This window comes from Harmonia axyridis, chromosome 6 (genome assembly GCF_914767665.1).
Source record: "Harmonia axyridis chromosome 6, icHarAxyr1.1, whole genome shotgun sequence".
Classification (NCBI taxonomy): domain Eukaryota; kingdom Metazoa; phylum Arthropoda; class Insecta; order Coleoptera; family Coccinellidae; genus Harmonia; species Harmonia axyridis.
Window position 1 is genome coordinate 1,246,927 of NC_059506.1, and position 23,593 is coordinate 1,270,519.

General features: G+C 35.7%; 1 protein-coding gene across 2 annotated transcripts in view; it reads left to right on the top strand.

Moving 5' to 3' along the window:
• Positions 1-22,488, top strand: part of LOC123682652 (sodium/hydrogen exchanger 10-like) — a 39,542-nt gene extending 17,054 nt beyond the window's left edge. The window contains exons 8-15 of one of the 2 annotated variants that reach the window (XM_045621399.1): positions 5,477-5,651; positions 8,291-8,610; positions 11,652-11,886; positions 14,669-14,903; positions 16,747-16,995; positions 18,688-18,961; positions 20,738-20,986; positions 22,103-22,488. In XM_045621399.1, coding sequence (XP_045477355.1) covers positions 5,477-5,651; positions 8,291-8,610; positions 11,652-11,886; positions 14,669-14,903; positions 16,747-16,995; positions 18,688-18,961; positions 20,738-20,986; positions 22,103-22,241 — 1,876 coding nt within the window. In that variant the 3' untranslated portion in view covers positions 22,242-22,488. The remainder of the gene's footprint in view (positions 1-5,476; positions 5,652-8,290; positions 8,611-11,651; positions 11,887-14,668; positions 14,904-16,746; positions 16,996-18,687; positions 18,962-20,737; positions 20,987-22,102) is intronic. The other variant, XM_045621400.1, reaches the window with a different exon arrangement.
• Positions 22,489-23,593: the final 1,105 nt, after the last annotated feature.

Sequence of the window (23,593 nt, forward strand, 5' to 3'; positions counted from 1 at the left end):
GCTCGTAGCTGTTACCTTGTAAACATATAACTTGTACAGCCAAATTCAATATATTAGTTCAGAAATCCGGTGTTTCATTATCCCAATTTAATAGAATTACAGTTGATCGATTCAACCCAAAACAAATACATTTGTTAATAATGTTGTTGTCCACCGGGATTATCTATACACTCCCCAACACATGTCGGCATTGATGCAATAAGATGGTCTATTTCTTCTTGAGGGATACTATCCCGAGTTTCCTGTACTTCATGTCTCAGAGCCGCCAAAGTCCGTGGGGGCTTAAGTAAATTTGCAAGCCTTCTACCCATGATGTCCCAAACATGCTCTATGAGTGAAAGATCGGGGGATCTGGACGGCCATGGCAAAATATTCACATGGGTCGCTTCGAAAAAGTTTAAATAAGTCTGGCAATATGAGGTCGGGCATTATCTTACTGAAATATTGGATTCTCGAGCCGGGAAAACATATGGCTCCACTATTTCTTTATGGTAATGCAGCGCTGTCATGTAACCTAGAATAAAGACTAAAGGTGCCTTTTTTGCATGTGCATTACCACCTCATTCCATGACGCCCACTGTCCGGTGTACTTGACGCTCAACATCAAACTGAAGTTCACGTCTTTCGCCCCGACGTCGTCTAACCCTTCTTCGTTCATCATATACACCCAAGGAGAATCGAGATTCATCAGAAAAGACGACCTGATGCCATTCTATATTACAATGTTGACGTTCTCTGCACCACTGTAATCGTTGTCGGCGATGCTCAACCGTCAGAGGTAACACAAGATGGGGTCGATAAAGCTGCAGTCCAAAAGACCTTATCTGGCGGTAAACCGTTCGGCCAGTTACAGGTCTTGTTCTCCTAACCATTCATCAGCCAAAGATCAAGTAGTCGCATATCCTTCCTGTCCGCTTTTTGTGCTTCCTGTGGTTCCTTCCGTGGTCTGCCTTCTGTCTTGAGTCTCTCTCAACGACCCGTGAGAGTGAAGAGTCTTGTTTCCTTTCCTTTTCCTATTTGGGCAGCATCGATATGATGATGGCGCCAACTGAGGTGCAGCAACAAATTGTAAACGAACTTCAAAAGATGGTAAAACAGGATTTAATTTCTTATATAGTCTATAAGAAGTTACCTGAGAGTGTTGTTCCAAAGTTAAGTCAAGAAGTTGTGAAATTTTTGGGAAAAACCCAGCCCGAGGAAGATATTTTTCATGACTCCATGTCGATGGAAAACGAGGTATGTCGAAACATGTTTTGTCTAAATAAATCGACTGATCTTAAAGTCGCTCAGTGTGAACTCAAAATGCAGAACAGATTAATTCAAGAACTAGAAAAATCCAATAAAAATTTGAGTACTATTATTTCACTTTTGAACTCAAAGAATGAAAGTGAGGTTAGTCGAAATCAAAACAAAAACATTACATCAGTTGAAACAGGGTATCGTGGGCGGAGTCCAGCAGTCTCGGTAGGGACGGCAAATCCATCACAAGTGACTGTACCGAGCGCATTAACTTCAATTGCGCGGCATAGGAAATCAATTTCTGTTGACAATCAAACCCAGAAAGATGGCACTTCTGTGACGCCTCATAAGTCTAGACAGGCGAATTCTGAAATGCTATCACATTCAGTGGAAACCACCTTAATCTCTGCGGTCCAACCTACAGATAATGAAGGTTGGAAAGATGTGAGACATAAAAGAAGAAAGCCCATCGTTGGAACTCATATTGAAAACAATGGTACTACACTAGTTGGAGTCCCGAAAATGGCTGTGTTACATGTCTCAAGGCTTGCCCCGGAAACAACGAGTGAGATTATGAAGAATTATTTGAAATCCCATTTTCCGGAAGTATCTGTTGAGACAGTTAATTCGAAGTACCCTGAGAGATATGCCTCTTTTAAAATCTCAATTTACGACAGGAACTTCAAATCAGCTATGAACCCTGAGCTGTGGCCTAGGGACTGCTGTGTACAGCGGTTTTTCTTCCGGAGAAAAACGGCAGAGTTGACCCGGTAGTTTTTGATCCCAAGCTCTTTTTTTTGAATCTGGGTGGACTGAATTCTGACAAAATAAATGAAATGCTTATTGATATATCTTCATACAAGAATATGTTTTTTCTTTGTTTTAACGAGACATGGACGGATAACATGTCGATTCCAAGCTACCAGATTGATGGTTATGAACTATCTAGTTCATATAGCCGAACCGATCGACGGAGAGGAGGAGTTGCGATCTACACTCGTAAAGATATTTCGTGTAAGTCCATTGACTTAAATAAGTTTTGCATTGAGCTGGATATAGAAGTTTGTGCCATATCATGTAATATATTTAGTAAAAAAACTATAATATTGAACTGTTACCGCTCCCCTAATGGCAAAGCTGGTGTTTTTCTGGAGAAGATAGAAGAAGTGTTAGATGAAATCTATGATACAGTTAGCGATGTGATAATCTGTGGAGACTTTAATTTCAATTATCTTGATGAGAAGTGTACTAATTTCATGAAATTAAGTAATATATTTTCTTCATATGGGCTGCTTCATAGGAGTGGTTGGCCGACCCGCTTGACTGATGCGTCTATTAGTTGTATTGACCATATATTTACTAACCATAGTCAGTATATCACGTGTGTATACGATAACACATTTTCTGATCATAGAACAACATTAGGGGAATTTGATTTGTGTCCTAGAAGATCAAGTAGAGTGAGTCGACTTGGGAGAAAATACAACGAAGAAGCAATTCTTAAGTTTGAACAGTCACTTTATGGTGAGACCTGGTCATCTGTGTATGGTAGCTCGGACTTGTCGGGGTCATTTGACGATTTTTTCAACATTTTGCAGTATTACTTCAATATTCATTTTCCTCTGCACAAGTTGACTAAAGAAATGGGTTCAAAAAGTTGGGTTTCAAACAATGTAAGGAACTCTAGCAGAAATTTGAAGGATTTACATTGTTTCTCACAAAGGCATCCTGAGTTGAGAACACTTTATTTGAAGGCTAAGAAAGAACATAGTAAATTAGTAAGGGATACAAAGAAGAATTTTTTCCAGAACATAATAAACACGTCACAAAGTACGACAAAATCTTGTTGGCGAGTGGTTAATCAAATAACTAATAAAAAAAGTCAACATAAAAATATTGTTCTTCGTGATCATGAAAATAAATCTGTTGATGACCCGGTAAAGATTGCTGCCACTTTCAATGGTTTTTTCAGGAATGCGCCAAATGAAATCATTAAAAAAATAAATAGCTCCAATGGCATACCTGATTTTAACACCAATATAGAGCATAAACTCAAACTATGTCCATATACTGAACAAGAATTGGGAGATTTGCTTATGAAGAAACTAAAAAATTCTAACTCCAGTGGGTTTGATGAGTTACCGAATTTCTTAATGAAAAGAGTTTTACCATGTGTTATCAAGCCACTAACCCATCTTGTCAATCTGTCATTCTGTTGCGGTGAGTTCCCCAAAAAACTGAAAGTGGGGAAAGTAATCCCCATCTTTAAAAAGGGTAATGAGAATATGGTTGAAAACTACAGACCGATAACAGTGCCATCGGTGTTATCCAAAATATTTGAGTATGCGTTCTTAGATAGGCTACTTGTACATCTAGAACAACAGAAGATCTTCTCGGAGAACCAATTTGGTTTTCGAAAAGGGAAAAATACTATGTCAGCGATGCATTTCTTTTATGAGAACCTGGTGAATTTCATGGAAGCAGGGGAGTGCCCTGTTGGGATCTTTTGTGATCTTAGTAGGGCGTTTGACTGTGTTGATCATGGAAAATTTTTAAAGCTGATTGAAAGGTATGGTTTCGATGACAGATGTTTAAGGTGGATGGAGTCATATTTGGGTGAAAGAAAACAGTATGTTTCCATAAGCAATATTGATTCAGATAATAATATAAGAAGTGTCAATTCGAATTTATTGGATACCCTAACTGGAGTGCCACAAGGTTCTATCCTTGGTCCAATATTTTTCATTTTGTTTATCAATCAATTCAATGATATTGATCTTGATGCTTCATTTGCAGCTTTCGCAGATGACATATCATCCCTGATATCTGGTGGTTCTGATGTTACTCTCGAGAGGAAATGTAATAATCTGATTGAAAGAATAGACGGTTGGTTTTCTGACTACGCACTTCACTTAAACCCTAATAAAACGACATTTATGAGATTTCACCATTCTCAGAAGAGTATTAATAAGCTGAATATCAGATTATGTGACCAGTCATTATCTTTTAGTGACAGCACAAAGTTTTTAGGCCTATATGTTGATGCTAACCTTAACTGGAAGTCACACTGTGAATATTTGGTACCAAAAGTTAACTCTCAAAGCTATGTTCTGAGACAGCTGAAAACTGTTCTAACGGAGAAACAACTGATTCAGGTATATCATGCTAATGTTGATTCAAGACTGAGATATGGTGTCTGTTTCTGGGGTTGGTCGACACTCTGTGAGGACGTATTTGTGGCCCAGAAGAGGTGTATACGTTCTATTGCAGGTACACCGAAGACTACTAGTTGCAAAGACTATTTTAGAAAGTTTAAAATTTTGACTGTTCCGTCGTTGTTTTTGTATGAAATGTGTTTGTATGTTTTTACAAATCCCGATAAATTTAGGAGGAACTGTGATGTTCACAATTTCAATACCAGATATAGCTCGAACTTGAGAACCAATGTTTGTATGTCTAAAGTTGCATTTCGATCTCCCCATAATTTAGGCCCTCTAATATTTAATAATTTGCCAGATAATATTAAAACTTGTCAATCACTAAATGAGTTCAAAATCAAGTTAAAATCTTTTTTTATTGAGAATTGTTTTTATCGTGTGGACGAATATTTAAAAATTTTAATATGATATGTTATCTTGTTTTTATTTTTTTTGTATAATTTAGTATTGATGATATAAGTTTGGATTTGACTGTTCCTATACAATTGTAAAATTGTCTTTGGAAATAAATGAATTGAATTGAATTGAATATCGATCTCTAATGGCCATAAGTCTTAGACCAATAAATCGACCTCTTCCAAATTCACTTAGCTGGCGATAAAATTCTGCTTACACGTGCTCTAGGCATTTTAACAACAACTAAACATCGACTTTGGATCTCCTCGAACAGCTGGTTTGCTGTAAAATTTAAAAAACTTGCAAAAAACGACTTCAATATTCAAGTAACAAAAATTGTTTACTTGAAAAAGCCTTCACGATTTTTTCTCCAAATTCAATCAAAAAATTTACCGAAAAAAATTCAAAATTTAAACAGCTCCTTCTGGGTGTTGCAGTTCCTTTGTCAGTTAGTATATTTGTATCTGATTATTGGTTGGGTGGATTCATTAAAGCAGAACTATCTCGACCTATTCGAAGTTTTTCCAATTTTCACACCGAATTGATATTCATTGTTTTTCCAAGTTTCTAATGCTCCTGAAAAAAGTTTGGAAAATTGAAAATCCTTTGAATTCTTCTTTTAGTGAAGCGAGAGGACGTGTATTGAAATCCAAGAAGAACTTTTACCTCAGTCAATACAACATAGGGATGCTGAGTGAAAAATCTTACAAAACGTTGAATGATGCTACTGAAAAAGCGTTAGAATCTTCGAATGTGGAATTCGATACGAATGAACTTTTGAATATGATTCGAAAAGTTGTAAGTCCAATCCACTAGTAGCTTATTCATAAATACAATAGGTCTTTTGAAAAATAATAATAACAATCTTGAATAATTTTCTAGTTGTAGTGTGTAATTTTTGCAACCAAAGCAAAAATAAACAATGGCATTACGTCTTGAAATTGATCCCTAGATAGTCTGAAATAATTTTTAAATTTTCCTTTGGAGAATTGAGAACTTAATACAGATTCTCCGTGTGATTTTCCTTAACTTAAATAAGAGATGTCCATCCCTATCCGTAACTGAGCGATCAAATGCAGACGCACACGTGTCCACCGGTCGCAGTGACACATTGATGTAGGCACGTGAACCACTGCGAGAGGTGACATGTGCATTTCCTTTCCTGTTGAATTTCTATCTTTCTACTTTGTATCCGATTGAGAGCGTACCAGAAAGCATTGTTTTGTGTACGTTCATAGACGAATGAAAGATTAGAGTAATAAACATAGATGGAGGGAGTATTCGCAATCTTTACATATCCCCAACATGGTTAGATTACGTTGTCGGATTGTGATATATTTTCAAATACACAACATCACTATATAATTATGAATGTATATTATATTGAATGAAATACACTGAGCAAAAGAATTAACGCACATTATGGAAATCTCAAATTTATTCTACAACTGAAGTTGTTCTCAATGATACCTAATTATCTTTATCAGAATAATGCATGCATATGTTATCCACTTTCAACGTTTTCCTTCAATACCGATGTTTTTTCCCAGCAGAAATAAAAAAAGATGAGATTATCAGATTTTGAATGTATTGGCTCCATCTTGAAATCAGTTGTCCTCGATCAATTCTAGTGATCTATAGTTTTTCTTTCGTTTGATTCTCTACACTCGATCGCTATGCAACGCGAAACGCGCAATTTGAGCCAAGAGGAATGTGCCCAAGCAGTAGTTTTGCGAGAAGAAGGGTGGACATACACAAGAATTGCAGAAAGGTTTGGAGTTTCCCATACAAGTGTGTCCAGAATGTTGCAGCGATTCAGGGAGACAGGTATGAATGTCCGAAGACCAGGACAGGGTAGACCACGGGTAACAACTGCCATTCAAGAACGTTACTTGAGAGTTTCTTCGTTGAGACAACGGTTTGCAACCGCTCGCCTCCTCGAAAATCAGCTTGAGCACATTCATGGGGTGCAAATTAGCACTCAGACAATAAGAAATCGCCTCAGAGAATATGATTTAAGGCCTCGTGTCGTGGCAAGAGGCCCAGCTCTTACCCCAGCCCATCGAAGGGCGCGCTTGGATTTTGCGAGAGAGCATATCCATTGGGAAGAGGCTGATTGGGAAAGAGTTCTCTTCACAGATGAGTTTAGATTCTGCCTCTACCATTGTGATCGACATTCCCTTGTATACAGACGTCCAGATGAAAGATATGCTCAGTGCACTCTTTCCCAATCAGCATCTTCCCAATTGATATGCTCTCTCGCAAAATCCAAACGCGCCCTTCGATGGGCTGGGGTAACAGCTGGGCCTCTTGCCGCGACAAGAGCCCTTAAATCATATTCTCTGAGGCGATTTCTTATTGTCCGAGTGCTAATTTGCACCCCATGAGTTTGCTCAGGCTGATTCTGAAGGAGGCGAGCGGTTGCAAACCGTTGTCTCAACGAAAAAACTCTCAAGTAACGTTCTTGAATGGCAGTTGTTACCCGTGGTCTAGCCTGTCCTAGTCTTCGGACATTCATACCTGTCTCCCTGAATCGCTGCAACATTCTGGACACACTTGTATGGGAAACTCCAAACCTTTCTGCAATGCTTGTGTATGTCCACCCTTCTTCTCGCAAAACTACCGCTTGGGCACATTCCTCTTGGGTCAAATTGCGTGTTTCGCGTTGCATAGCGATCGAGTGTAGAAAATCAAACGAAAGAAAAACTATTGATCACTATAATTGATCGAGAACAACTGATTTCAGAATGGAGCCAATACATTCAAAATGTGATAATCTCATCTTTTTTATTCCTGCTGGGAAAAAACATCTGTATTGAAGAAAAACGTTGAAAGTGGATAACATATGCATGCATAATTCTGATAAAAATAATTATCATTGAGAACACCTTCAGTTGTGGAATAAATTCGAATTTTTCATAATGTGCGTTAATTCTTTTGCGCAGTGTTTATTCATTTGAGTGATTCTCCATTAAATATGCAAATTTGAATATTTGGAATCAGATATTTTTCCTAATTGTCAAATTTTTAGTAAGCGGAATATTTATTTTTTCTGTATCAACCTACTGAAATCAAAGGTTTGGCAACTTTTGCTCTCCTAATGTCATCAGTTGTTTCACGTCGTTTGGCGCGCTTGAAGTTTGTGTTTCCAATATATGTAGGTAGTTATTTCAATATATTTTGAGTTAATATGAAACGTTGATTCACTATGGGTCATAAGAAGTGCGTTCTTTGTGGAGAAACCCGCGAATTGAGTGAAATATCGTATCACTGATATGTTTTCATTTCCGCGCGCTTCATGTCAAATTTGATAATTCATGTTCGGGGACAAAATTTGCTTACTGAAAATGAAATATGCTCCCTTTATCTAAGTTTATTACTCTGAGTCTGTAACAAAGATTTCATTGTCATCGAATTTAATCAAAATTTAATTGCAGAATTTGATGGATGACAATTCTCACAGTTTACGCAACACCTATGAATACAGATTCAAGATGATGTACGCATGGAACACGAAGGGTTTCAGAAGATTCGTCATGAACATCGTTATTCACCCAGTCTTCGATCAAGCTTTCAATTTCGTGGCTTTGCTCAACTTGAGCGTGGACATTTATTTCTTGGTCACGTTTGTGGAAAACCGTTCGATCTTTTTAACTGTATATGGATGTTTTTTCGGAGTATATTCGTTCGAGATTATGTTGAAGCTGTATTTCTTCTCCATTCGCAGGATGTGTGATGGAATTTTCAATTTTTTTCGGTGAGTTATACAGGTTTTGGTTTCAAATCTAAATCTAAAAACGTTTATTAATTTTTGAATTTATTCACAAGTTTAAGAAATATTTACTTATTTGACCCATAATGTCAATTCATTTGCTACATATAATAGTGTTAACAGTTTGAAATCTTGAAGCATCAATTGGATACTCTTTTGTAAACATCGTTCATTCGATTGTTTGCTTTTCGATTGCTTTTTGGTTTTTCGAAAAAATGATCACTTGGAATTTCTAATTTACTTATAACCTACATTCCAAACAGCCATTTCAATGACATATGTCAAGCAGAACTGTAATTAAGATGCATAGAATACCTGGTGTGTCTACTTATACCTGTAAAACTTTCAGACAAAACGGGAGATTTTTCGGATTTATACCTACTTGATTTCGAGGGATCGCGGGCTTTTCAGATGGCGCATACATCGTCTACCTTTGACATTTCTCTCAATTCTCGACTCTAGTGAACCAAGGGCGTAGATCTTTTTTCTTGGGGAGGGATAATCGAAAAAAAATTTTTGACGATAACTTTTATTCATATCTGTAATGTTAGAAAAAGAAGTTTGATAATGAAGTTTGAACCAAATCACTCGAAATAATTTTTGTTGTTACTAATTCGGTTGTTCTTACCTTGTTCTCAAATAAGAGTTACGAAGGAAAATGAGAAATTACTTGGATAATTTTGAGAAAAAAAAGTTTCATGAATATGAGCCCACAAAGGCTTTGCTTTCAATATACAGGTTGTTTCTAGTGTGTCGTACAGTTTATCAGATATTTATTAATCTTCGCTACAGATTAGGTAAATAAATACCAAAACTTATAATTAATGCATTCATTAGAGCTTACTAGCTGGATCTTTATAATAATTTGGATTTTCCTGAGGATTACTAGAGATTTTTCTCGAAATCGAAAGCAGATACGACAAAACTATAACAAACCAGAAAGTGTAGTACTGGACCAGAGTTTTTTTTCTACATTTTTCTAAACTAACAGCCATTCACCAAAATAAAGTTTTGGAGGAAGGAAGCAGGCATCCCTCCAGAAAATATATCACCCTGTAGATTTGCATTCAAAATTAGCTTATCACATAGTGAAAACTCCAAACTGGAATATCTATGGCCAATTCATATTAAATATCTTGTGAAGGGAAGGTTATACGAGAAAATAACTTGAACTTCAACACATGTATCTCAAAACAAAATGTTTGGGGACTCATGTTATAGGACTTTTTTTCTTAAAATTATCCGGAAATCTGTCATTTTCATTTGTATCTCCAATTTAGGAGCACCGTGTAATTACCCCATAGACCTAATATCACGTATTGATATTAGGTCTATGAATTACCCTCAGTATCCCCCTATTTCTACGCTCTTGTCGTGAACTTTGAGTATAGAACAATAATATTTTATATTCTATGGTCTGTCATTATATTCCATTCATTTGAGTTAAAATTCGATATGAACTGAATTATAATTTATTGTGAATGTTTGCAGTATCTAAAATCAGTATTTCCTTTTTAAACGGCAACAGGCAGATGCGGGAATTCGAAAAATTTTAAAGAGCGCCACCTTACAGCACTCTGGTGAAGCAGACCACCAAAGCAACAGGTGGGTCTCTCAAAAAGTCTGAAACAAAATCGAATCAGTAAACACACCAGGTATTCTATGCATCTTAACTGTAATCAAACAGTCTCAATCCAACTTGAAATTAATAGAACTGGAAGTTCAGCAAGGCGGCATACTTGGGCCTATCATCTTCATTATCCTCATCAACGACATCAATGATTAAGCCAGCGATACAAACATATCAATTTTGAACTATGCAGATGATACTAGTGTTTCTTTGAAGGCCAAAACATTTCCTGAGGCAGCAGCCCTTACTAACACTATCCTCTGCAAACTGAGAGAGTGGTTCCAGATTAACGGACTATGCATGAATACTGAGAAAACAAATGCTATATTATTCAAAACATTCAACCCTAGACTCTATACACCACAACAGCTGAATATAGCGAACACCAACCCGCCACTAATTAAAACAACAAGGTTTTTAGAACTACACATAAACGAAAATCTAAACTGGAGTGAACATATCACAGAACTAGGAAAAAAATTGGTCACCATCTGCTACTCATTAGGAGTGCTTAAGCAACGATTTTACTATTAATTGATAGACAGAAGGCACGAGATTAATGCCCGTAAGTTCGAACTTGAAGTTCAACTAATAAGCACGGCTTTATACAAAATCTGGGGAATGATACAGGATTCAAACTTACTGGTATCAACCTCGTTCCTTCTGTCTATCAATTAATACTGAAATCGTTCCACAAATACTCTAATTCATGAAAATAAGCCAATTCGTTCAACGACACCTTATTAATTTGAATGACAATTTATTTGTTTGGATTCCGAACACTGACAGGAGAACCAAAAAATGGCGGTGTGTGACGTCACACTAATAGAGCGTATTCTTAACTTCAAATCGAATAGAGATGGCATGGATCGAATAGAAATGTACGGGAATCGTTTCGAATTGGTGTTCTGTAACCCAGCTGTAACTTCTTCTTCTTCTTCAAGTAGTATAACTATGGATATCAATTACGAATTACATTTGACTATAGAAGAAGTATTGCATACAAAATACCAAATTTGGACTCGATAGAAGTGAAATATTCCGATTTTTCAGATTACGATTCGATTCGTTCGTTTCTATTCGAGTCACCGAATAGGGCACATTGTCTGAAATGTGCCGGCAAGTCTCCAGTTCTGTAGGAGATCACGCGAAGGACATTCAAATGAAGTTGTATTCCACTCATAATGGCGGGGTATAGATATAGCAATAAAAACATGATCGACATTCTAAAGGAAAGTGTGTTTTATTTCCTTTTACTTTCGGAACCTCAAAATGAACAACCCTTTGTAAACTAAACTGAAGATTTCAAGGGGTCAAAGCTTTCTTTTTGTATTCATAAAAAAAAATCCTCTAAAGTATTAATTTCTGTTTTCATTTTATGCTTCATTAATTTCAGATCGGCTTGGAATGCAATTGACGCCATACTCCTTCTGATGACTTGTTTCGTTATAATCAATACATTTCAAAGTGTGCATTATAAGGCGATCCTGATAGGAGCAACCTTGTCTAAGTTGAGGATTATTCGGATATTGAGATTATTCCAACCTTTGAAATACTGTAAATCGATGCTGTCCCTCTTACCAAATCTTTATGGAGATTTCTTAGCTGCAAGAGCATACGAAACAGGAAAGGTAAACATTATATAATCGATAAAAGTTATTTATAATGCGAGTGTGGTTCTGTAAGAACCAAGTTTTTTGACAAATTCATAGTAGAAACTTGGGAAATTATTACTCATTAGAATAATAAAAATTCACAATGAATATGGCAGATCTGTAAAAGTTACATTTCGTAAAATAAGGAATATTTTCGGTCAACGAAATCGTCATTCTGAGATTGCTATTTTGAATTTGTCGACAGACTTGGTAAACAACAACCTCTTAGTGAATTATGAATATTTCTGGAAAAAAATCCGATCTTAATGAAACTTCTACAGGTTGTTCGGAGGTGCTGTGAGATGCCTCTGTCAAGTTATCCAACTCAAAGGCCCTGTGTTAACTTGAGGAGGGCCGAACAACCTCAACATTTTTGGTCATTTCTCAGTTTTTGATTATAACTCTCAAACTAAGTAGTTTTCGACAAAAACTTTCATTTTCAAAAGAGTATTAAAATCACTATGATTTCGTATCTACAAACTAATCAATATCTACAAACTTATCAATACGTCTGAACGGAACTTACAGCCAGGAGACTGGGAAGATATAAGAAGATGGAAGCTGGGAATCGGAAGGCGTAGAACGCTATAGTAGAACCGATATATAGATACATAGATTGCCAAATCTTATATATTTTTAATAAACAGGGTGTTTCATTGGTCAATGTACAGGGTGGGCAAATAAGCGAGGTAAGCGGCTATATCTCAGGATCCACTCATCGTAGAGACTTAGCGGTAAAAATTTTTACCACTAAAGCATGGGCGCCCGCAGAAATTTTTCTCAGGGGGGCAATGAAAATTATTGAAAAACGATAAGGCGTCCATGATTGTCATTGAAAACCGGAAAATTTTTGTGAATCCATTACTTTCCGTTTTTCCTTGCCCTCTGGATTGAGAAGGTTATAGTGAGGGTGTTGTGCTGAAAAATGAGGCAATCAAAATCTCAGGGCTGCCCCCTCCCTGCGGGCGCCCATGCACTAAAGTGTACAAGAGAACACACTGGATATTATTTTGAAGTTCATACCTCTACCGCTAGGGGCGTAATAGCTATCGTCGAGTAGAAAAATGAATTTTACTCGAAAATGTTTCATATGGAGTTGAAGAAAAAATATCATCACTGTAATTCTTGGAAAATTCTCTATCTTTTTGAATTGTCACTTTCAATTTTACGACATCAAATAAGGGTAGGGGAAAGGGGGAAATCTGACTGATTGAAATGCCTGTAACTTCAGTTCGGCTCAACATTTTTGAGCAAATTAGATCTCGTCTGGAAGATAATATCTTGTTGATTGAGGACAAAATAAACTCACGATGAATTTGTTTTTGCTGCTTTCGATAGGGGGCGCTAAGTCAGAAGTTCATTGTTTTGTTCATTTTACTCCGAAATTTCAAATGTAATGATAGGATTTTCTTAACAGAAACAGAACTTCCATCAAATTTGCATGAAAAAACCTGAAGGTCGCAAGGCTATAGTTTCAGGTGTTCTGGAGTTATGGCCGAAAGAAGATATTTTTTCAACTGATACACTGCGAAAAACCAAATTGTTAGAGAAGGAACTGCTGATAATATATTCCATCATATGAAACCAAGCCTTCAAAAAACCCAGAAATCTTTTTATGACATATTTTGACTATAAGAAGGTCTTCGACCCTATTCCACATGGGTGGCTGACAAAATTTTTGGAAATATACAAGATCGATCCAATCATAATAAACTTTCTGAAGTATGCAATGTGCAACTGGAGAACGAATATCGAACTCTCTACGGCGAACATAACTACTAAAGAGGTTCCAATAAAAAGGGGAATTTTCCAAGGAGATTCATTGAGTCCCTTATGGTTCTGCTTGGCGCTGAACCCCCTTTCTAAACAACTGAATGCTACTGAAAAAGGTTTCAATGTCAAAGGAAATAGAAATACTATTGCACTCAATTATTTGCTATACATGGATGACCTAAAACTTATAACAGGCAACAAAAACCACTTGCAAATTATGGTCAAACTGGTGGAAATTTTTTCGAAAGACGTGGGGATGAAATTCGGATTGGACAAGTGTCGTACTATTAGCGTAGTGCGTGGAAAAATCCAAGAGGAACCGATCGTTCTTTCCAATGGACAGGAGATAGGAGCAATGAAATCGGACGATCTTTATAAATGTAAATGGTAGTAATGAAACAAAACCGACGAATAAACCATCATCCATTTTTAACCCATAAAACCAAGGTTATGATGCAGGTATCATACATAATATATTATTTTGTATTTCTTATGGGGTTTGCCGACTATAACAAACTGATAATACATATTTGAAGTTCTCAACATCAGTATCATAAAATAATTTTCTCTAATTCTGTGGTTATTCCGTTCATTCTTCCACATCTTGTAGAACAAAATCGTGCGAGAATATATCAGAAACGCACAGTTTTCATGGTTATATTTTATTATTCTATGTTGGCACTCCGAGCTTTCCGCTACGGCTTTATCTGTCAATTAATCAATTTGCCTTAAATAAATCAGTTCTGCCAACCAACATTTTTCAATGCAAAAATCACTAAATGATATTTATGGAAATATTTCATTAATTTCAATGAAAATGCAATGAATTAGAGAAAATAATGTATAATACTCGTACAGAAGGCTCATTCTACCACTCGTTCATTCCAAAACTCGCCACTTCGTGGCTCGTTTTTGAATTTTGAACTCGTGGAAGAATATCAATGCCTTCTGCACTTGTATTATAAATAACTATTTTATTTTTAAGACGTTCATCAAAGGTGAACAGGAGCTTATGCATGTTGTGCCTGGAATGGTGAAAGATCCTAATATTACATCCGACATTCTGAAGAAAATGGACGAAGACATTATGTTGATCGCAAGGGAAATCGAACAAATTCAAAAGAATCGTCCTCAAGTGACTATCAATATCAAAACTAAACAAGCAATTCGAACAGTTCTTAATTTTCTGAATGAAGAAATAGACTATATGAAGATTGCAGGTGAGAATTTTTTCTGAAATCATTGTGTATAATTGAATGGCACATTTTCAGGTTCGATTTTTGGGTGAATTACTTTGGTGAAAATCCCAACCTTATGAGTTTAACTGTTTTTAAGATATTAGAGACAATTGGAAAATATCGCGAAATGAAAACTTCTCATAACTTCTTCATTACTGATGCTATAAACATGAAACGAAAACATTCTACAGGCTCGTTTTCAGTAAAATCCATTGGCGTAATCGTTGGTTTTTTATTGCTATTAGTTTTGAAGTTATAATACGAACTTGTTGTTTTTTAAATATAACCATAGAAATTTCTATAACAAATAAAATCGCGTTTCTTCCCTTTTTCAGAAATATATAACATGATATACAGGGTGATTCGCAGCTATAGCCCATCAGATGTTTCTTGAGATTATCCAAGGAATCTCTTTTCTTTTTATATTGAATAATCTGAAAGAATAACTTAGAATTTTAGAAAGAATTTTCTCGTTTCCTTCAGAAGTTTTCGAACTAGGTAGATCAAGTCGATTTTTACTGCCTTAGTCGTAACAAATTCCATTTTAAACGGTAAAATTTAGAAAAATGCACTTTCACTTTTCTAGGATTCTACAAAACGTAATCTGTGAAAATTTTAAGGGGGTTTGACACTTTTTTTATCCGAGATATTTCTGAATTTGAATATTAAAAATAACAAACCAAGCTCGATTTTATGTGACCGACTCCTTCGCCATTTTGTATACGATTAGTATAATGAAAAGTTTTCATACGAGCTTCAGAAACAGTGCTTGTGAAACGTTCAAGTTGGCTTTCGTGATAGTTGCTATAAAACGCGGCCAATTTAAAACATCACTCATGAGGAGGGCCGAAGAACTTCAACATTTTCGGTTTTTTGCCCATAACTTCTAACCTAATTAGTTTTCTATGGAAACGTTTTCGGTCGAAAACTACTTAGTTTGGAGGTTATAAGCAAAAAACTGATAAAAGTCCGAAAATGCTGAGGTCCTTCGGCTCTCCTCAAGTTAGCATAACTTGACAGAGTCATGTCACAACACCCCCAAACAACCTGTAGAAGTTCCATTAAGTTCGGATTTTTTTGCCAGCAAACCCCCTTTTGTTGTATTTGTCTACTGGACTATAAATGAAACACTTTCACGGAGAATTTTCGTCTTGATACCGACTGACGTTTTAAGAAATTATACAGGGTGTCTCGTAAAGACCACGTCAAACCGAGGGAGAATGTAGATCAAAGGATAACCCACTTACTATGATAAAATTCCATTAGTAAAGTCTTACCGTTTTCGAGATGTTTTTTTTTTTTGGAAAATAATGAATTTTTGCCCCTTTCAATAGTTTTGTCCTTACGGTTGGTACGATTTTACACCTTTTTGTTTAATTTTTTCAATAAAATATTGCTGAAGAATGATTTCAACGTTTTCATTAAAAACATCCTCCGAAAATTTTAAAGGGGGGCTATGAGAAATATTTTTATTGGAAATGTTGGTAGTGGATTATTTTGTTTTTGAAGTTTAGCCCATCGTAGTGGAACCAAAATGTACCGAGCTACTGCTGCACATTACACCAGTAAATTGTCTATTTTAGAGTGATTTCAAAGAGGTATCACACAAGTCATTTGGTATTCAAAGAAAAAAGATATGGCTGTTTTTATCCATTATTATACATATCGGAATAATATTTTGACCTCTAGAATCATGTGTTGCGCTATGGCCGATAAGTTATGGAACCACTTATCTTAATTATAAATAAAATACTATTTTCCTACCTTCAATAATTATCCTATAACGTTATATTTATCAATCAAGTCATCACCTGAAAATTTTTAGGATGGGTCGACGAAATCGAATACAAATTACTTCTGAAATCTGTTTACGAGAGATACTTGCATCTTCATTCATTAAGGACTGTCAAAGTGACTTCGGCAAGAACATTTTTCGAAGAAATATCATGGTTGAACAACGATCAATCATTAAAGGAATATTTGTATAATAACTTACAAACCAGAACTTTCTCTTCAGAAGATTTAATAATCGATAACGGAGAGCATTCAAGAGGTGTTTACATAGTAGTCTCAGGTAAAACTATTGCATTTTCCTATCCTGGTGATAGGTGTCTTCTGACATTTACACTTGCTGATATGATGTACCGGGTTTTTCACCATAATTTGACCCCCCTTTAACTTTGTTACTAAAAGAGGTACAGAAAAATGTTTTCTACAAAAGTTTCACGAAATCGACTAGTGTTTTTTAATAAGATTTCACAAAACGAAATATATACAGAGTGGGCAATATACTGATTGCAACTTCATTTTTTCAAATGGAACACCTGTATATTTTTCTATATTTGACTAGTTCTTTTTCCCTGACTTCGAATATATAACGAATGTTTGGTCTATCTTTCTTATTCTGAGTACCACAGAGTTTCAAATTTTAAGAACCACCTGGCATGCTAGGTAATCAGTTTTCAAGTGGTAGGCTGATATAACTCAAAATGCCTTTTTTTGAGTTATCTTGTTGGCAACGATATGACGATACGATACGTTTGTCATTGAATGAAACTATTCATCGAATATACACTACACAGAAGCGGAAAAATCTGAAATATTTCCACTTTATGTGAAGAACAATAAAAATAAGAAAACTACAAGGAGACAATATTTGGAGTTGCATCAAAATCATCCAATTCCAATTTATAGTGAAAAACGTATGTCATATCGTTGCCAACGATATAACTCAAAAAAGGGCATTTTGAGTTATATCAGCCTATCACTTGAAAACTGATTACTGAGCATGCCAGGTGGTTCTTAAAATTTGAAACTCTGTGGTACTCAGAATAAGAGAGATAGGCCAAACATAAGTTATATATTCGAAGTCAGAGAAAAAATATACAGGGTGTTCCATTTGAAAAAATGAAATTGCAATCAATATGTTGCCCACCATGTATATATTTCGTTTTGTGAAATCAATTTAAAAAACACTAGTAGATTTCGTGAAACTTTTGTGAAAAACTTTTTTTTATACCTCTTTTAGTAACAAAGTTAAAGGGGGGGTCAAATTATGGTGAAAAACCCGGTACATGTTCTAATGATATCTTCACAATGTCTACTATCTCGATCAACTTCACTTTACGTTCATTCAAAATTCATTATCTGAATTTTTTCATTTTTTCGTCGGTGACAGCCTCTTTTGAGCGTCCACTACGTTCGCCGTCTTCGATGTTCATTTCACCACGTTTAAACTTAGCATATCAATCAACGATGATTGAATTTCCTGGTGCAGACCCCGGATACTATTCATCAAGCCAAGATTTTGTTTCAACTGTATTTTTTTCCTTCGAAAAGCGATATTTTGTCAGCGCACAAATTATTTTTTCCTTCTTTTTTCAAATAACAAAAGTAGCTACACTCACAACGCAATATCTCACAGACTAATGGTCGGATTGCTGAGAAATTTTGACACGTATCGTTTGAAGGTTTGGTACTAACTAAAAATTATATGGATTTAATACTAGCACCGCCGTCTGTGCATCAGACCGGGGTTCAATTTGGGAAGTCTTCTTCACAGTGTGTCATGTGCTTTTTGCATATGTGATGCTCGATGTTAACATCGCGTTAGGCTTTGTTTTTCGAATAGAAAATTTCTCGATTACTTCATTTTTTCTCAAATTCTTCAGTAAAACCACTGAGCACAAATCTAATCATTTCAATACTCAATGGCAAAACTCAGTTTCCGAATTATCCATAAATAAAAACTTTTAGAAAATTACAGGTCTGCTGAGAATGGAATATGAACCGGACCACCTCGTTCTGGAACAATTGGAATCGTATGGAGCTCTGCCTGTGGTCGACTTCATAACAGGCAGCAATTTCAGAGAAACCAGGAGAGATTTCATTGTTGCCGGCAACAGTTTCGGTGAGCTCAGCGTACTCACCGGAAGACCTTACGCTTGCAATATTACCGCAGATTCTCCGTGCGAGCTTATGTTTATAGGTGAAGATTTTATTAGAAGTGCAATGGAATCGGACAACGATGCAATAAATGGGTGAGTATCGCTTGTACCAATTTCAATTCAAATTCGCAAAAGAAATGGAAAAGAAAGGTGATCGGACATCTCACAAATACCTGCAGGTAGAATGTGAATTAAATTCAGGGTGGGCCGCGGTCGATGGTACTGTGGATTCTTTCGGAGAATAAAAGGTATGATTTTATTGGGTAGGAACTACTGCTCTATCTATACAGGATGTTTCAAAAAGGGTGATCCCCGTCTTAAGGATAGGTAGAAAACTGAAAAATAATTGAAGGTTGCTTAATAAAAAATTTTCTTTACGCCATCCGTATTCAAAATAAGAAGAAAAATAATTACATATCTTCTACGATTTTGCCGAAACTACTGGCAACATTGTGATGAAATTTTATTCGAATATGTTTTGGGACTTTCCAAGTATGTCTTGACCACTTTCGCAACATGGGGTAGAGCATTGTCATGCTGTAAAATCACTTTATCATGTATCTCGTTGTATTGCGGGCGTTTATCTTTCAATGCTCGGCACAAATGCATTAATTGCGTGTTATAATGTATTTTCCGTATTTTTTTCGAAGGAAGCTTATTTGAATATTCTACTGCTCTAATTGCATGTGGTGATCTTTGGAATTTCAGTCAATCAGGTATGTTTCGTAGTGTATACTTTCTGCAATGCTTTTCACCATCTTATATTTCCACTTTAATAGTTATTGCCGTATACTGAAATTTGGTTGGAATTCACTGAAAAATTCCACTCAGTGGAAAAGAACTCTTATTGACTGCCCCCGAACAACTGTCGAAACCTCATTGCACTCCTTATCTACAGGGTGTTAGTAGAACGTCGTTGTGCCATAACGTCTTGATGGGGCACCACGTTTTCTACGTAGAACTGTGAGATTATTGCGGAGTTATCAACTCTGGAGATCTATTTCAAGGGACAGCCAACTTGGAATCGAGGAGTTTGGGAAAGTATAGAAGGAGTAGTTCCGGAGAGAAGAACCATCAAGTTGAGGACCATTGAGGATTTTAACGCAAGTTCTGGATTGTTGAAATATCTGTATTTATGGAAGTTGCATATTCCTGATTATTTTCTATTGATATACTATTTGTGAAGAACTTTATTACCACGCAGGTTCAAACTGCAAAGATTTTCAGTTTCATAAAGATAACATTATCTCATTACCTTGGTCGATATACCACTTACAAGTAAGGTTATTCCACTGAGGTAAGCCGCGGATAGCCAAGTAGGTAGTTCGGGTAAAAATCTCATATTTGAGGTTACAAAATTTTGAGGTTAAACGTTTGTCGCATTCTTCCCGGGACACCCTGTATAGGTATTCGGAGATCTTCATGTAGTTGTTGGTTTGTGAGATACCACAGTGCATTGGTAATCAATCGCAGAGTTTTTGGTTAAAATCATCGAATGAATCCTAGGTTGAATTCTTGGATGGTTTAGCTCAACCTCCCAGTTATATGTCATAGGTCCAGATAGGTATGAGGACTGCATTATGAACTAGTAATTCGTTTTGCAAACACCTCTGCCTTAAAGACACTTGGCCAGCGGTCTAACGATACTAAGCCAAGGCCGAATATCCCAGCGCCAGTCCCCGTCATGGTTTTAGATTTTTAGAACCATATGTGTATCATTTGATGGTAATTTTTTTGAGAACTGCAACTGTGGACTTCCATTTTCCACCTTTTTTTCTACCTTGTATCACAGTGAAAATTTTTCCGATGCTACTTTTCTTTATAATTGCTAATATTTGTGAGTTACTGATTAAATTCAATTGTTCGAAGATTGGAATGCAGAATGTGGAAGACTATTTGCAGAAACCTAACCTTCGAGATTCTGTTGAACGCGCGCCCTTACAGAACAACTCCTGCAGATCAAGTGAGGCAATGTTTGGACAGAAGTTTCTTACCAAAACTGAACGAGCTGAAAACATTCACAAGAAACGAACGTATCGAAGATATGATTGTTATAGATGGAGCTGTCTTAGATGAAGACACGCAAGCCTATTTCATCGCTCCAAGGCATCTTCCCAGGTAAATAGTAGCCCTTTAGTAAACCATCGGCCGATATTTTGCAATTAGCTCAAAATTTGTGTTCAATACATGCACGCAGAATCTCAACCGGATGCAATCTATTGCCACGAAAGTATTGGCATTTCTCTTACAATATTTTTTTCGAATTGACTTTTGTTCTAACGATGTGATCAGCTTGAAATGTATGTAAAGCTACGGTTTCCTCGGACACTCCGTCGATTGTCACGTCTAGGCCGTCTGTTTGTCGCCCGAAGTGGTTTGCTAGTAAAGGGTGTTTTTTTTAGAGCTATAGAACTTTAAATTGCAATAAAGATAATCTTGTGGCATTACATTTTAAATATGATTTCTGGGATATGACCGCCACGGCTGGCTCGGATGTAGTCCAATCTGGACGTCCAATTTTCGATGACTTTTTCCAACATTTGTGGCCGTATATAGTCAATAACACGGCGAATGTTGTCTTCCAAATGGTCAAGGGTTTGTGGCTTATCCGCATTGAACAATGACTTTACATAGCCCCATAGAAAGTAGTCTAGCGGTGTTAAATCACAAGATCTTGGAGGCCAATTCACAGGTCCAAAAACGTGAATTTAGGCGGTCACCAAACGTGTCTTTCAATAAATCGATTGTGCCTCATTTTCGAATAAGTGAGGTCTTATCATCACCAGCCCAAAAACCGAAGCAAAAAGGGTGACACGTTAAGGATGGAAAGGCTTTTCAATTATCATTGTTGGATTTTCCGAGCTCCAAATGCGACAATTTTGCTCATCAATATAGCTTCCGAAGTGAAAACATGCCTCTTCACTGAAATTGCTTTTTTGATGAAAATCCGGATCATTTTGATACATTTCAAGAACACAATATAAGACGTTGCTCATAAGAATGGGATGATGGGAAATGAGAAATCGACAAACCTCACTCTTTCGTGAGCATTAAAATTTGACAGCTTCAAAAATGACAGTTGTCCAGAAAGCAGAATATTCGAAATGAAACCTTTTTTTGGAAAATCATATATTTTCAATAAAAAATTCTTCTTCCATTTAGAAATTTGGCTCAAATGCTTAATCAATATAAAATAAAATAAATAAAATTCAACTTCTTATATTTTGTTATCAGGTCCGTTCAGAAGATTTCTCTACCTGGAAGTAGTAAATACTCTCTAGATACCAGAATTCTACCTAAATTAATATTAATAACGATGTCAGATGTTGAACTAGAATATATAATGACGGAGCAAGAATTCAATGAAATATAAACGAACATTAACAATTTATGAAAATAATGCTACATTATGAACAGACATTAATAATATTATAATAATTACATATAAGTAGATATTTCAAAATAGAATAGTGCATTGTATTGTTTATTCGTTGAATAATCATCTAGGTATCAGTTGTTCTCATAGAGAAACAATAAGATTATGCTAACAATATACAAATTGCTTCTGTTTGAATAGAAATTCATTTGAAATCGAAAATAAAATGACAGTTATATTCCCTGTTTTTCTTTCTATAAATTACAATTATTTCACTACCCAGCAGACAGTAGCTTCTTCAAATTTCACTTTTCTTTCAATTCAATAAATTGTAAGAAAAAAGTGGCAATTTTAAAGGGGGTTTCATTATGAACTAAACAAACATGTATAGTCGTGTGGATGACACAGAAAGAATAATTTAAATTCTCACATTGTTCTCACATAGGCCAAGAAATTAGTTTTGACTCGTACATTATCTACTGTGAATTCTAGAAGAAGACCATTCTTGAAAAATTTTTTAACAATTTTCAAAAATTCAAAAATTTGAATGTATGATGACGGAGCAAGAATTCAGTAAAATTCGAACGAATATTGAGAATTAAATAAACTTCTACTACTGAAAAAAACGTAATTATGTTTCTGTTTTAAGTTTTCGAAGGAAATTATCATTTCAAATAAAATAAAAGATTCAGTTCATTACAAGAATATAATTTTTACATTAAATTATTGCAAAATAATAAATTTCTTCATTAAAGTATTACAAAATAATAAAGTACATGATACCTAATGCTTATTCGGTGAATGAACACATATTAGCTTTTCTCATAAAGAAAAAATAAAATAATATTAACATTATTACTCAAATAACTTCTGTTTGAATCGAAATTCATTCTAAATCGAAAATAAAATAACAGTGGTATTACCACTTTTTCTTTCTATAAATAACAATTGTTCCACTGCTTCCGAAATTTTTGAGTAGAGATTAAATAATTCAAACGATCAGAATACCGAAACATTCTGTCTCGATCGGTTTCTGAGGCAACATTTCCAGATAAATAAACCTTTACTAAATTATCATTCGCTATTTCGATCTCAATAATGATTTTATAAGCCTCCAACCTTCGGGTTCACACAAAGAATCGATCTGAACACAACTGCAATTAGTTCACAACAATCGAAATTTTAAATTAATAACAAACAAGAATTACACAGTCTCCAAATAAGTAAACACACTAAATGCTCCACAAACACTGGTTACAGAGGTAATAAAGTTTTTCATGGGCAACACTTAATATTTAGGAAAAAGAGTGGGGGAAGAGCTGATAAGATAACATAAATGTATGACGTAG